The sequence below is a fragment of the Delphinus delphis genome, chromosome 10 (assembly GCF_949987515.2).
Source record: "Delphinus delphis chromosome 10, mDelDel1.2, whole genome shotgun sequence".
In the NCBI taxonomy this organism is placed as follows: domain Eukaryota; kingdom Metazoa; phylum Chordata; class Mammalia; order Artiodactyla; family Delphinidae; genus Delphinus; species Delphinus delphis.
Genome location: NC_082692.2, coordinates 52186495 through 52202484, shown reverse-complemented (window position 1 = coordinate 52202484; position 15990 = coordinate 52186495). Strand labels below are relative to the sequence as shown.

The window sequence follows — 15990 nt, the reverse complement described above, 5'->3', positions numbered from 1 at the left end:
CTACTCAGTGCTCTGTGGTGACCTAAATGGGAAGGAAATCTAAAAAAGAGTGGATATATGTACACGTATAACTGATTCACTTTACGGTACAGCAGAAACTAACACAACACTGTAAAGCAACTATACTCCAATAAAAATTAAAAAACAAAAATAGTTTGGAGTGGATGACAAGAAACTCTACTTATAAGAAGCTCATAGTTTAGTATAGTGATGGGCTAGGTTTAAAAAGCCTGGATAGGGCTTCCCTGGTGGCGAAGTGGTTGAGAGTCCGCCTGCCGATGCAGGGGACACAGGTTCGATCCCTGGTCTGGGAAGATCCCACATGCGGTGGAGCAACTAAGCCTGTGTGCCACAACTGCTGAGCCTGTGCTCTAGAGCCTGCATGCCACAACTACTGAAGCCCACGTGCTCTACGGCCCGTGCTCCGCAACGAGAGAAGCCACCTCAGTGAGAAGGCCAAGCACTGCAACGAAGACCCAATGCAGCCAAAAATAAATAAATAAATTTATTAAAAAGAAAAAAAAAAAGCCTGGATATTACTTGGTCAGAACTCAGATTGTCTTTCTGCAACCCACAATAGATCATGTCATTCCCTCTTTAAAAACATTCTCTGGGGAATTCCCTGCTGGTCCAGTGGCTAAGACTCCACGCTCCCAATGCAGGGTGCCTGGGTTCGATCCCTGGTCAGGGAACTAGATCCCACATGCTACAACTAGGAATTCGCACGCAGCAACGAAGATAATGCGTGCTGCAACTAAGACCCGGTGCAGCCAAATAAGTAAATAAATTAAAAAACAAAACAAAACAAAACTTTCTCTGGTATCAACACTGCCAACATCATACCCTAAATACCTAGCAAAGTATTCAAAGTCCTTCACGATCTGACCCATATTTGAGATGCCAATCTCACCCCAATGATCTCCATCACATCCCTCAGGTACTCCCCAGGTCAGATGACCAGAAATCCTCCCACACACCACTCTCACTCCTTCTGTACTCTCTACTCTGCCAGGATGGTCATCCTGCTCCATCTTTCCTCTTCTGACTTGTTGAACTGTTACATCTTTCAAGGCTCAAGTCAAACATCCAAACTGCTCTGAAACGTTCCCTAACCTCCTTGCTCCTTGTCATGAACAGATTTTGCTCCATCTTTCTCTTCCCACAGATGTGAGTTCCTTGAAAAGCAACAACTGCAGTGTTTTCATTTTTGTCACCTTAGTACCACCTCATAGAGGACACAGCATCTGCTGAAATGAGTTATATTTCATCAACTATTACAAGTACTGAATATAAAAACGAAATGTTTTACTACACGACAGACAGTGTTTGGGAATAATGCTAAGATTATTTAACTGAACTCTCAGATATACACGCCTGTAAAAAGTAACGCTAAATGTTTATTTTTAAACCTCAAGAACTTATACAGGCAGAAAGAAATGTATTGATAATCTGTTTTCTACAAACACTCCTTTTTCAACAAAGAAGCAGGAAGAGGAAGAAAGAAGGATCATCCCTTGGCAGCCAGAAGCACAAGCAAAATGAAAAACACAAGAACGAAGATGTGTTCTTAATTTACACCAAGTGTCTCCAGAACGTGGTGAAGCTTAATTGTCATAAGTATGTCCTCTTTTTGAAGAACTTTAATGATGAAATTTTCCCAGATAATGGAATTTTGTGGTCTTCATTCTAATCTTCACATTCTGTAAAACTAATATCTCACACATGAAAAGATGTGAACATATATCCTTGGTCATTAGGGAAATCAAAACTATTATGAGATACTACTTCATACCCATTAGGTTGGTTACAATTTTTAAAAGACAGGTAAGGGCTAGTGAGAATGTGGAGAAACTGGAACCCTCAAAAGTTGCTGGTAGGAATATAAAATAGTGCAGCTACTTTGGAAAACAGTCTGGTAGTTCCTCCGAAAGTTAAACATAGAGTTACCAAATGATCCAGCAATTCCACTCTTAAATACACACCCAAGAGAATTGAAAACATGCCCCCACAAAAATTTGTACATCAGTGTTCATAGAAGCATTACTTATAACAGCCAAAAGAGGAAAACAACCCAACGTTCATCAGCTGATGAATGGATTAAAAAATGTGGCATATCTACATAACGGAATACTATTTGGCCATAAAAAGGAATGAAATACATGAAAAAGGAATGCTACAGGCTACACATGGTAAACTGAAAATAATATACCAGAGGCCAATCACAAAAGGTCACATAGTGTATGATTGCATTTATATGAAACGTCCACAAGAGGCAAATCCACAGAGATAGAAAAGTAAACTAGTGGTGACCAGAGGCCGAGGGAAGGAGGGAAAGGGAATCACTGCTAACAGGTACAGGGTTTCTTTCCAGAGTGATGAAATTATATAGTGGTAATGGTTGCACAATTCTGTGAGTATACTAAAAACCACTGAATGGTATACTTTAAAACGATAAATTTTGTGTATGTAAATTATATTTTAATAAAGCTGTTAAAATATTTAATAACCATAAATATTAATCATACTTTACATTTTAGTCTGATCACCTCAGAACACTCACCTCATTCTTTCCATTTTTGTTATTGTTGCCCTGTGAAATCATTTTTTCTAGAACAGCAAGAAGATGTAAAGCTTTCTCAGCTTGGTAGGTTAATATATACAGGTCTACGAGCAAAAAACACACTGCTTGGGCAAATTTTTCTTCTGGGGGGGGAAAAAAACATGAAAAGAAAAGTCACAATCCAAAGTGAAGCAAGCATCTCAGACCATTCCCCACAGAAAAAGCTCTAAAAGCAAAGCCTGAGTCTTGACTTAAAGGAATATTTATTACCTAGAGCTGTGGATGGAAGCCACAGTGTCATTCTATTAGGCATCTCAAGGCCTCTCATATCAGGGATTCTACTGTCTGAAATTCCTTTGGCAAAATATCTACCAAATACCAGCACATGAAATGAGGAGTATTACTTTAGGTGGAAGGAAACCCTAGTTCCAGTGCCTGCTTGGCTACTTAATAGATGTGCAGCCTCTGCACATCACTGAACTACTTAGACCTCAGCTGGCTGACCTGTAAAATGGGGAGAATACTTCACATGCCTGAAGGCAGGGGGTGGACCAGGCGATCCCGAGGTTCCTTCTAACTCTAAAAAGGTCTATGACTCTAGGAAAAAGACTTCCTTTCTAGGCACAGAGATGGGGAAAAGAAACAGGGCGATTACAGACATAAAAGAAACAAGGTGTGGACTGGAGTATACCAGAAAATTGAAACAGCCCAGAGGAAAATATAAAGACAAGAACTTCAAAGGAAGAAGAGCCCAGCGAAGAGAGGAGGGTTAATCTGGTATATGACATAACACTATTTTCCTTTCCTTTCAAAAGAGAAGATAAATGGAAAGCGTCTAAAAGAAGGCTGCTATAATCAAGAACTGAACATTTCAAAAGCCCTTAAGAGCCTCCTAACAAGTCTTCCTGATTCCATTCTTGCTCTTACACAGCGGCCAGAGTAGAATCCATTTAGAACTAAAGTCAGTGCAGTTGGTGTGCAAAGGTCACACATCTCCAAGGGCTGCCCACCACACCTGAAAAAGAGTGAGTCCTTCCCTAGGCTAAAATGCTAACCCTGTGCTCCTACCTCGCTCCAGTCACCACGGCGCTCCTGCTGCTTCTCTCACTTGCCAGGACCACGCTCACAGCAGGGCCTCTGCACACACTATTACCTCTGGCTGTGATGCTTTCCCCCAGCTGCATGGCTCACCTCTTCTCTTCATTCAAGCGTCTCTCAAATACTGTCTTATCCCAGGCCTTCCTCAATTATCTTATCTAAAAATAACATCCCCAGTCAATCCTCTTACCCAATTTTAGCCTTTCTTTGCAGCATTTAACTACCTCGCCAGATGTATTTATCGTATTGCCTCTCTCTGCCATTAGAACATAAGCTTAATGACGGTAAAGACTTCCTCTCTTTCATTCACTGTATTATCTTCAGACCCTAGAATAGTGTCTGCTCCATAGGGTATGCTCAATAATTTATGTTGTATGAAGAGCCAAGTAATTAAGTTAAAAAAAAAAGTTTTCAAAGAAGGAGGAAAAGTGGATCTAAAAACTGACTAGTTGGTTGCTATATTCTGCTCAGCCATAGTAAAGATGAACATCATTTCATTAACTGTTCTGGAAATTCTAAAAACCAGCTTTCTAGCAAAAGCACACCTGTGCCATCCTAGAAGTGTAACTGATTTCCAGCTTTACAGGGGAAAGGAACTGGTCCCTAGCACACAATCCTTCACCACTGATGTCTCCTGCCTAGTCTGTCAACCACTGCATCTTCAGGGCTGAGGGGCAGAAGAGCACCTGGAAAAGGCCTCCCTGGAGCCACAGTGAGAGCTCTCCAGCCAGCCGTCAGCACAAGGGACCCTGGAACCTTCCCAAAGTACCAGAGCAAGTACAGACCACCACCCGTCCTGTGGTGACCATAACAGCAATAAGGGGTTTATAAATCAGGAATTCGCCCCAGTGTTTTGAATTTAAAAGAAAGGAGCCATGGAGAAAAAGACAGTTGAAATCTGATTGCTTGCAGGCTGGAAACTAACGGCCCTCTCAAACATTTCCTGGGTCCAGCTTTGCTGCTTTATTTGCTCCCTCTTCTTTCTTTGCCCTTACTTGTCTCACTACTCTCACTTGAGGCTAGTAATTGTAAGCTAGTTAACAAAAAAGCTAATTGTGTTCTATACTATCTACTCTATGATTGCCCACAGAAATTTCAATTAGGCAATATACAAAATAAAATACTACATTGTCCCCTAACATTCCAAAACACTCCTTCCTTAATATACTACTTAAGAAAGAAAGGATCAGGTACACTGAGGTGGTGTTTAAACATCAAAGAAAAAAAAATCAGTAAATCTTTTCAATTAGAAATAGCATTTCTAACAGTTATCATCAAAAACTGGGGTGGGGGTAACTGGGATATTAAAGGAAAACCTGGATTCATCTAAAAGTGATATAATTTTTATTTTTTCTAACCATTAAGAAAACTCGACACAGCTTTTTTTCTTTCTTTAAACACTCACATGTAATTCTGATTCAGGTTATTATCTAGATGAAAGTATCAGAAACCTTCACAGGTATGAGAAGATAGGCAAATTTCTGATTTGACAGATAACATACCAAAAGGTTCTATGAACTGATAAAGTTTTTCACCAACGGATATGGCTTCTGTATACTGCCGGAGATGATACAGGATGACTGCTTGATTGTAATACAACATACTGTTTTCAACATCATCTAATCCATCCATTTCTTCAACAGCCGAGTGCACCTATTTAAACAATCAATAGGGATTATGTTCTAACAGTACTAAAGAGCAAAAGTGAAAGACTCTAAATGAATAAACAGGAACACAGACCAACATTTCTTACTCTAAAATTTTCCACATTTTTAATAGGACCTCTAGATTTTAATTACTCTCACATACTAAAAATTATTTCATTCATATAAAATTCTGCTAAGTAAAACATTCTGATGGGACTTTATTAAGTACCTTGCCCAAGGCAAGGCGAGTCTCTTCCTTGCCACTGTGAAGGTATCCTCAATGCTTTCTAAAAGCCAGTGTGGCTTCTGAGTTAGATTCCCACTTTCCAGCCTCACGTAGCAAGAGGCTACATAGGGAGTGGGCAAAACTCAAAACGACCTTTCCTATGAGGATGTTATGAGGTACATATACATAAACTTGATTCCATTTTGTAAAAACCAAAGTAAATTTAAACATTAACAAATAATACTATTTAACTATGTGCCAGGCCTGCTACATTAAACCCTTTACAGAGAATACCTCATTTAATCCTTCTCATACCTCAAGGACACAGATATTATCATTTCCTTTTTATAAATAAGGAAACAAACGAAAAAAAGCTTAATTATCTTGCCTGAGGTCATATGACTAGAAAGTATATTTTCTGATTTTCCTATTATGTTCCGGTTTTATTCTCACAATTAAAAAAAAAAGATTTTTCAAAGTAATGAACAACAAAAATACACTTTGTCACACATGGTGGTGAAAATCGGCTTTTAATGGCTTTACTAGAACCCTAACATCCACATCTGATACCAAAAGAAGAAAAGTCACAACACTTAGCATTTTAAAGCTAATGACGATCTGTATACCCACTTTCTGTAATAGGCTTTTAAATTTTTATCAAGTTTTACAACCATTCTATAATCCCATGGAACACATTAAAATGGAATTCTACCTGTATTAAAATTTATCTTTCTTTGCCACCACAACGACTGCAATAAATTACTGAGGAATGTTAAGTAATTAATTCTAAGACTGACATTTTCCTAAATTAAGCAGTGGAATTTTGACATACAGTTGGCCCTCTGTATCCACAGGTTCCACATCTGTGGATTCAACCAACCACAGATTGAAAACACTTGGGGGAAAAAATTCCATAAAGTTCCTAAAAGCAAAATTTGAATTTGCTGTGCGCTGGCATCTATTTACATAGCATTTACATTGTATTAGGTATTATAAATAATCTAGAGATGATTTAAAGTATACAGGAAGGGCTTCCCTGGTGGCGCAGTGGTTGAGAGTCTGCCTGCCGATGCAGGGGACATGGGTTCGTGCCCCAGTCCGGGAAGATCCCACATGCTGCGGAGCGGCTGGGCCCGTGAGCCATGGCCACTGGGCCTGCGCTTCCGGAGCTTGTGCTCCGCAACAGGAGAGGCCACAACAGTGAGAGGCCCGCGTAACGCAAAAAAAATATAAATGAATAAAGTATACAGGAAGATAGGAAGATGTGTGTAGGTTATATCAAAATATTATGCCATTTTATATAAGGGACTTGAACTGTGGATTTTGCTACCGCGGTTGTGGGGGGCGGTCCCTGGAATCAAACCCCTGTGGACCTCCAGGTTCAACTGTACAGGGACTTAACAACCTTGGTCTAGCTAATGATAAGAAACAGAAAGTTCATGATACATAGTGATTTGTAATCAGACTTCTGCAGATTTCAATCACCCATGTGGTGAGCCTGACAGGAGGATTCAATTGTTAACAATTGGTCCTAGCTAGCTAATAGCATGTGCATCTCAATGAGTTTGGGGTCTTTATAGTGTTCACTTATCAAGTCTCTATCTTCAAGTGATTAAAAGTAGTCTCTTTAAATAGAGAAAACTCAATTTCCAAAGAAAGGTAACACTTCTAGGTAGTTATGCAATGAAGAGAGAATAAGCTAAGAAGGGATAATTCTCAGCCAGAAAAAGGGGTTTTGGACAAATTAAGGAGTTTTGGTTTCAGCAAAGGTTGAACTTACGATATGAATAACTTTGCCACATTTTCTATGATTCACCAAAATAATCTAGTAATTGCTCCAGCCAGAACAAAAACTACTCACTAAATGAGATAAAAAGTCACTGAAAGTGGAATAGACTGACAAGGTGTGTCACTATGCCCAGGACATGTGACTGAACAGAAGTATGATTTAGAGAAAGCAAGGAGACACAAGTACAAACACTTGTAGGAAACTCAAGAGTTGGAAGGCACTGGGTGTGTGTGTGTCTGTGTGTTAGTTACTGAACCAATCTTATTAACTACTACTGAGTTAATTAACTACTGAGGCCACACGCCTAGAGCACGTGCTCCGCAACAAGGGAAGCCACTGCAGTGAGAAGCCCGCACACCACAACAAAGAGTAGCCCCTGCCTGGTGCAACTGGAGAAAGCCCACAAGCAGCAACAAATGCAGCCAAAAATTAAATTACAGGAAGTTTGCAGGAGCCTCTTATTCTTTATTTTTTTTTAATTAATTAATTATTTTATTTATTTTTGGACGCACTGGGTCTCCATTGCTGCGTGTGGGGTTTCTCTAGTTGTGGCAAGTGGGGGCTACTCTTTGTTGTGGTGCATGGGTTTCTCATTGCGGTGGCTTCTCTTATAGTGGAGCATGGGCTCTAGGCGCATGGGCTTCAGTAGTTGTGGCACACAGGCTTAGTAAGTTGTGGCTCTCGGGCTCTAGAGAGCAGGCTCAGTAGTTGTGGCACACGGGCTTAGTTGCTCTGTGGGATGTGGGATCTTCCTGGACCAGGGATTGAACCCGTGTCCCCTACACTGGCAGGTGGATTCTTAACCACTGTGCCACCAGGGAAGTCCCCAGGAGCCTCTTATTCTAAAAAAAGTTTTCAGGATGAACTTGTACTCAAAGCCCAAATTAATGTTCCCTGCAAGAAACTGTCTATGGGGTTGTAGGGCACAAGTACTAGACATCAGCAAACATCATCTTTCCTCTGATTCTGGAGCTCCAGATAAATCATGGTTAATAAGACTAGAGCAATGATGTAACGTGATGACATACACATTTACAAAGACTGAGGCAGTTATGAGAACAGGCTCAAGAGTCAGAGGGTCTGGTTCAAATCCTGCTTCTCCCCTTCCTAGCTGTAAAAATTAAAATTAGTAGGTCCAGGCTTCCCTGGTGGCACAGTGGTTGGGAGTCCGCCTGCCGATGCAGGGGACGCGGGTTCGTGCCCCGGTCTGGGAAGATGCCACGTGCCGCGGAGCGGCTGGGCCCGTGAGCCACGCCGCTGAGCCTGCGCTTCCGGAGCCTGTGCTCCGCAACGGGAGAGGCCACAACAGTGAGACGCCCGCGTACCGCAAAAAAAAAAAAAAAAAAAAAAAAAATTAGTAGGTCCTCTAAACCTCAATTTAAAATTGAGATAGGGGACTTCCCTGCTGGTCCAGTGGTTAAGAATCAGCCTTCCAGCACAAGGGAAACGGGTTCGATCCCTGGTCGGGGAACTAAGATCCCACATGCCGAGGGGCAACTAAGACTTCACGCTGCAACTACTGAGGCCGCGCGCTCTGGAGCCTGTGCACCACAACGAGAGAGCCCATGTGCTGCAAGTAGAAAGCCTGTGTGCCGCAAGGAAAGATCCCGCATACTGCAACGAAGATCCTGCATGCCACAACTAAGACCCAGTGCAGCCCAATAAATAAATAAAATATAAAAAAAATTAAAAATTGAGATAACAAATACCTACCACAAGGGTTGAATGTGAGGATTATATGAGATATGACATAAAAAACACTTAATATGAAATATGGAATCAAGTAATAACCATTTAATAAATGTTGGCTATTATTCTCCTTTTCATTGACGAATTTTAATAGGGTTGAATAATTACTTTACTCCTATAAAGTCATGAAAAGCCTGAAGGGGTCTCTTATTTCTAACCATGTCACATTTTAGGTGATGCTTCCACAGTATGGTGGTACTCATGAATCCAGGACGGGGGCTCAAAAAGGTCTCAAGACCTTGTACAGCATGAAGCAGTAACTAAAAACACAAACAGAACTGGGTTCATGTAGCTCTTATTACTTAAAAGCTTTGTGTCTTTTGACAATTTATCCAAGCCATCTGTACCTCAGCTTTCCCATCTGTAAAATGAGAAAAAATATAGTAGCTACTTCACAGGACTACTGGGAAGAATAAGTGAGATGTCCTATATGAGGTTCTTAGTTACGTAAGGTCTTGTTACACAGTAAGCACTAAAGGTCTGCTATTAGCCCTCTTGAATATCAAAGGTCTACCCTTGTGACTGTTATGCCTAATGACCAAGGCAAGTCCCAAACCATATATAAATCAGAATATCTTCTATTTGATCAGTTAATCATCTCCTAATCCAAAATGCTAAAACAGTTTGACATTATTATTAATAATCAGATCTTTGCAGTTACAAATAAGATAAAATCTCGGCAGCTACTCTTCTCACATATTTCTATTTTAATTCTTTCTCAAAACTCCAAAGCTCATTCAAATTTTGTGTATTAGCTTATTCTGTTCAAGTTCAAAACCCCATAGAAAGACTTCCCGGGTGGTGCAGTGGTTAAGAATCCGCCTGCCAATGCAGGGGACATGGGTTCGAGCCCTGGTCTGGGAAGATCCCACATGCCACGGAGCAACTAAGCCCGTGCGCCACAACTACTGAGCCTGCGTTCTAGAGCCCGCAAACCACAACTACTGAGCCCGTGTGCCACAACTACTGAAGGCTGAGCGCCTAGAGCCTGTGCTCTGCAACAAGAGAAGCCACGACAATGAGAAGAAGCCTGCACTGCAACGAAGAGTAGCCCCCACTCGCCGCAACTAGAGAAAGCCTGTGCGCAGCAACGAAGACCCAATGCAGCCAAAAAAAAAAAAAACCAATACAAAATAAAATCACACAACATACCTTTCATTTCCTAGAATAAGAATTTTATACAAATAAAATTAATACCAACAAATGTTTTATATTAGAAATTATGCTATTAATATCAGATAGGAAGTGAAATTAATTTTACTTAACTAACTTTATTTCACAATCTAGAGAGCACCACAATATTTTTATAATGAAATTCATTTATGTATCACCTGATTCTTCAGCTGATTAAGTGTCTGTCTTAAACTATCTGTTGTTGTCTGGTTACTTTTGAAAAACTCAGCTACTGCTATATTCAAAATTATTTTATAATCGTCTTTGTTTATATCTTGTAGGCAGGCAAGATGTTGCAGACAGACATCATAATTTCCAGCCTAAAACAAAAACAAACAAACAAAATTACATACCAACTTTAAGAACTATACATTCATTTCCAAATATATTTCAGTGATCTTTATTTAAAAATTCTTACAAAGACAGATATAATTCCCCTAAATATACTAATTAAAGTCACTAGTTGAAGTAAGAGTCATGCCAATTAAGAAACTGTGATATGTCAATTATATCTCAATAAAACTGAAAAAAAAATGTGGCTATTTATTTCCAAAGAATGAAACTCTAACAGTGATACATGTGCATTATATCTACAAGACACACACACATATATGGGTATGTAATATACCTATATATAGTATATATTATAATCAGATATAATATATATTAGTACATATTGCTAGCAAGGTATAATAGCCAAGGCTACCCAAGAAAAGTAATATGATTAATTACTCCAAATTTTAATTTCTAGTATACTTGGAATACCCAAGTATCAAGTTCTTCCACTTACATGTATGTAACTTGATAATCAAATAATGTTTTCTTTCATATCGTTTAATGTCAGAAAAGTTAAAATTCTGACAATAAACTTTTGGGGTTCCACTTTAAAGTACAGTCAAGGAAGAGAACTGAAGAGAGTAGTAAAATGAAAAGACTGACTCACATACTACAAATCTAAATTTAAGAGACTTAAAAACAACATTGACAGTTAAAATATGTTTATGGAAACACAAAAATTTGGGAATGGCTCAAATTACTCTCATTCCTTTCACCATATTTAAACTCTAAAATTAAAAAAAAAATTTTAAACCTAAACCTACTCTATAAACTTAAACTCTTGAATTAGTACGGAACAAAAATTATAAATTAAAAAATTCACTGTGAAAATATTCATGCTTGACAGTTACTAAAAATGGAACAGATTAAGAGAAACCACTTCTTACTGTGAAAGCCTGGAAAGCACTGGTGGACAACTCCTTCTCTTGATCAGTAATCCCAGAGGACTGACCTGTCCCTTCATGTTTCTCTGCTCCCTGATCTGCAAACACACAAGTTTTATAGTTCTTTAGAAACAACAGTAATGCAGTGAATGTATCCCTAGTTTTCTTCTTAATTGTCTTCTTTCTAATGAAGTTGCCAAAGTTAGACCTCTCTCAACCACAATGGCTATTAGTGTCATAAGTGAGGAAGAAGCCATTCCTTCGAAAACTTAAGAAATGTTTCCTTTTGCTGTGGAAATCCTTATGTACGGATTACAGTTTTGTCTGTCAGGTCATTCAGGCTGAGAATATTGTGTTCTCTTAAAAATATTAGATCTGTCCCCCAGCCATATACCAAAAATCCCACATATTCAAGAAAATATGCCAGGCCCTGCAGACACAAGGAGATTATAAATACATATACAATGCCTTCAAAAAGTTTATAATCCAGTTGGAACACAGCAACATTTAACAATAAGAAAACTACATTGATAAGAACTCATAGGTAATTTCCAGGCAAAGAAATCCAAAAGCCAAGATTAATACATTTAAAAAGCCTCGTTGGGACTTCCCTGGTGGTCCAGTGGTTAAGAAACCACCTTCCAATGCAGGGGACGTGGGTTCAATCCCTGGTTCGGGAACTAAGATCTCACATGCCGCAGGGCAACTAAGCCTGCACCCCACAACTAGAGATCCCGTACGCTGCAACTACTGAACCCACGTGCTCTGGAGCCTGTGTGCCACAACTAGAGAAGCCTGCGTGCCACAACTAGAGAGAAGCCCATGCGCCCAACGAAGAGCCCGGTGCACCACAATGAAAAGATCCTGTGTGCTACAACTAAGACCTGACACAGCCAAAAAAAAATTTTTTTTAAAAAGCTTCCTTAACAGAACTGTCCATGTACATTCTACTATTCACAATTTCTACCCAATTTACTCTTTTAAAAATTAGATTTTTTTAATTTAAAAAATAAACATAAAAATCTCAGCTGAACCAAGTCTTAAACTACTCAAGGACAACACCTGTTGGGTCTGAGCGTAAACTGGTTAAGACCTCCTGGTAAGGAATTGCCAATACCTGTCTATGTACATAGCCTTGACCAAACAATCCCACTTCTAGGTATTCACTCTACAAATACACAAAGATGCTCACTGCAGCACTATTTATAAAAGTGAATGTCTAGAAATAACACAACTAGAGATATCCTTAAATATCCCTCAGTTAAGAAATTGCTAACTATATATTCCAATTAAAAACAAATTGCTAACTGAAGCATGGTATAGGAATACAATGGCACACTAAACAACTGTTAAAGAAGTTGAGTCTACTTGTGTTGACATGGAAAAATATCTTCAACATCTTAAAGGAACAGATTGCAAACAGTTTTTTTTAAAAAATTAATTAATTTTTGTCTGCATTGGGTCTTCGTTGCTGCAGGCAGGCTTTCTCTAGTTGTGGGAAGCGGGGGCTACTCTTCATTGCGGTGCGCGGGCTTCTCATTGCAGTGGCTTCTCTTGTTGTGGGGCATGGGCTCTAGGAGTGTGGGCTCAGTAGTTGTGGCTAGTGGGCTCAGTAGCTGTGGTGCACGGGCTTAGTTGCTCCGTGGCATGTGGGATCTTCCCGGACCAGGGATCGAACCCGTGTCCCCTGCATTGGCAGGTGGATTCCTTCCTTCCTTATTTATTTTTGGCTGAGTTGGGTCTTTGTTGCTGCGCAGGGGCTTTCTCTAGTTGTGGCGAGTGCGGGCTACTCTTCGTTGAGGTGTGCGGGCTTCTCATTGCAGTAGCTTCTCTTGCTGTGGAGCACAGGCTCTAAGCATGAGGGCTTCAGTAGTTGGGGCTCATGGACTCTAGAGTGCAGCTCAGTAGTTGTGGCGCACGGGCTTATTTGCTCCGTGGCATGTAGGATCTTCCTAGACCAGGGCTCGAAGCCGTGTCCCCTGCATTGGCAGGTGGATGCTTAACCACTGCGCCACCAGGGAAGCCCGGCAGATGGATTCTTAACCACTGCGCCACCAGGGAAGTCCTGCAAACAGTATTATACAACTGAACTTCATGTTTTGTAAAGATATATACATAGATATGTACTTCTGAATATGTACAGAATAAACTTTGGAAGGATATACATCAAACTCAGTGATTACCTTCAGGGAGTGGGATGGAAGAGTGAGAGATTTTACTTCCCTTCCTATTCCTCTCAATTGTGAAACAGAGCAGGACCCTGTCTGTGGGGCCCTCCTGGATACAAAAACCCTTCCGAACACCCCTCCCACCCCGTTTTCTTCTTTGTAGAAAAAAGCTTCAGGCTCCTAGACCTTTCCTGAGTACCAAAGGGCAGATTCAAACAGTAATTAGAGAAGGGAGGGAATGCAGAAACAAAGGTAGAGCAGTCAAGAAACAATAGTGCAGAGTACTGGTTCCTCCTCAAGGAATATATATAACACATCTCTTGAGTTCTTCTGCAGGAACTAAGGCCCCCACACAGGTGGAGGATAGTAACTTCAGGCTGAGTACAAGATTCCTGGACACCACCCTGTTACCTCACTACCAACCAATCAGAAGAAAGCCACACACCCTGCAGCCCTCACCCCAAATTTTGCCTATTAAAAACTTTTTTCCAAAAACCATCAGGGAGTTTGGGTTTTTTAAATACAAGCCACCCAATCTCCTTGTTTGGCCTTGCAGTAAACCTTTCCCTGCTCGAAACTCTGACATTTTGGTTTGTTTGGCCTCACTGTGCTTCAGGCACATAAACTTGCATTTGACAACACTTGTTTAAATTTTTATAATTTACATGGGTTACTTTTTTTTTTAAGTTTTATTTTTAAATGCCTGCCTAAAACTAATACAAGGTTTTAGAATTCAGATAAGGGGTTACCTCCAGGAGTCTAGTGACTGCAAGATGCATGGGGTGGAGAGTGGGGGGTGCTTCTGGGTGTGTGAGAATTCATTAAACTGTATGTACACTTATGATGTGAGCACTTTTTGATAACTGCCTAGAAACCTGTTTTCCAGGATCATTTCAACAAATGAGTCCTCAGTAGAGCTGACTTTTGGAAGCCCTGGCGTGGCACATATAAGCAGTAAGCAAAGACCCCCGATTTCCCTCTGTCAAGATGACATCATGGTATAATGAAAACATACGTCTTGGAATCAGTCATATCTTCAGTCTGGTCTCCCCTTGACCATCTAACTCTCTTAACTAGATATTAGCTTCCTTCCCCCTTTCCTTTTGACAGAACAACTAAGGATTCCTTCCCCCTTTCCTTTTGACAGAACAACTAAGGATTCCTTCCCCCTTTCCCTTTGACAGAACAACTAAGGATTCCATTGTGGTTTTTTGTTTGTTTTTTTATAAAATACTTATTTCTTAATACTTATTTAAACATACAAATAAACAATGAAATTAGATTTAGTGTGAACAGCTCCATAGATCACTGCAAAACCCCTATTATTACAATACTCTTGAGAATCCCCACTTACACTTAGAAACAAAATATAACCTGTGCTTAAGTGAACTTATCTAAGACTTAGATCTGCCCTACAAAAAAAGGTATTCTGGTATTTGGGGCTTTTTGGGGTGTTTTTGTTTTTTTAGAGGTAAATTTTATTCACAGTGTTTTTTAAAAAATATTTATTTTATTTATTTATTTTTATTTTTGCCTGTGTTGGGTCTCAGTTGCAGCATGCAAGATATTTATTGTGGTATGTGGGATCTTTCACTGCAGCATGTGAGCTCCTCTCTAGTTGTGGTGTGCGGGTTTTCTTTTCTCTAGTTGTGGTGCACGGCCTCTAGGGTGCATGAGCTCTGTAGTTGTGGCGCGCGGGCTCCAGAGCACGAGTGCTCTGTAGTTTGAGGCACACGGGCTCTCTAGTTGAGGTGTGCAGGCTCAGTAGTTATGGCACATGGGCTTAGTTGCCCCACGGCATGTGGGATCTTAGTTTCCTGACCAGGGATCAAACCTGTGTCCCTTGCATTGCAGGATGGATTCTTTACCACTGGACCACCAGCGAAGTCCCTGGCATTGGGGTTTATTAGAAGTATTACCTCTGATAATTAAAGTTAGATAAATTAGTATTGCATTTCCACTTTTGCATACAAATAAATAAGAATTGATTCGTAACAGGGAGGACAAAAACTAATAGTTTAACAGTTTAAACCAGTGAGAGAGCTCACTGGTTTAAGAGGACCCTGTCAAACAGCTTTTTCTTTAGAAAGCCAGTAACAGTGAGTTACTGTTAACTCAACTGTTTACACAATACACCTGCTTTGCAAAACTTTCAGGTGCACAATACCAGTAAGGACCATTTTCTTTAAAATGTGTAAAAATGGGGACACAGGATTTCAGGACCCCAGAAAGCCAGGTATGAGTTTAGATTGAGACAGAACCTCAACTCTAGGTATATTCACCGTAAAATTTTAACAATGAACGTAAATACTTTGAAATTTTTTAGGAAACCTAAAGTGTTTAAAAACTTTATCTCCCCTC

The 15990-nt window shown here is 40.0% G+C and overlaps 1 protein-coding gene across 3 annotated transcripts in view; it reads right to left on the bottom strand.

Annotated features, from left to right (window-relative positions):
* Positions 1-15990, bottom strand: part of CNOT10 (CCR4-NOT transcription complex subunit 10) — a 63197-nt gene that overhangs the window by 40506 nt on the left and 6701 nt on the right. For all 3 annotated transcript variants that reach the window (XM_060022100.1, XM_060022098.2, XM_060022099.1), the window contains exons 2-5: positions 11465-11559; positions 10400-10561; positions 5161-5311; positions 2561-2703 (exon numbers count right to left, since the gene is read on the bottom strand). In XM_060022100.1, the coding sequence (XP_059878083.1) occupies positions 2561-2703; positions 5161-5311; positions 10400-10561; positions 11465-11559 (551 nt within the window). The remainder of the gene's footprint in view (positions 1-2560; positions 2704-5160; positions 5312-10399; positions 10562-11464; positions 11560-15990) is intronic.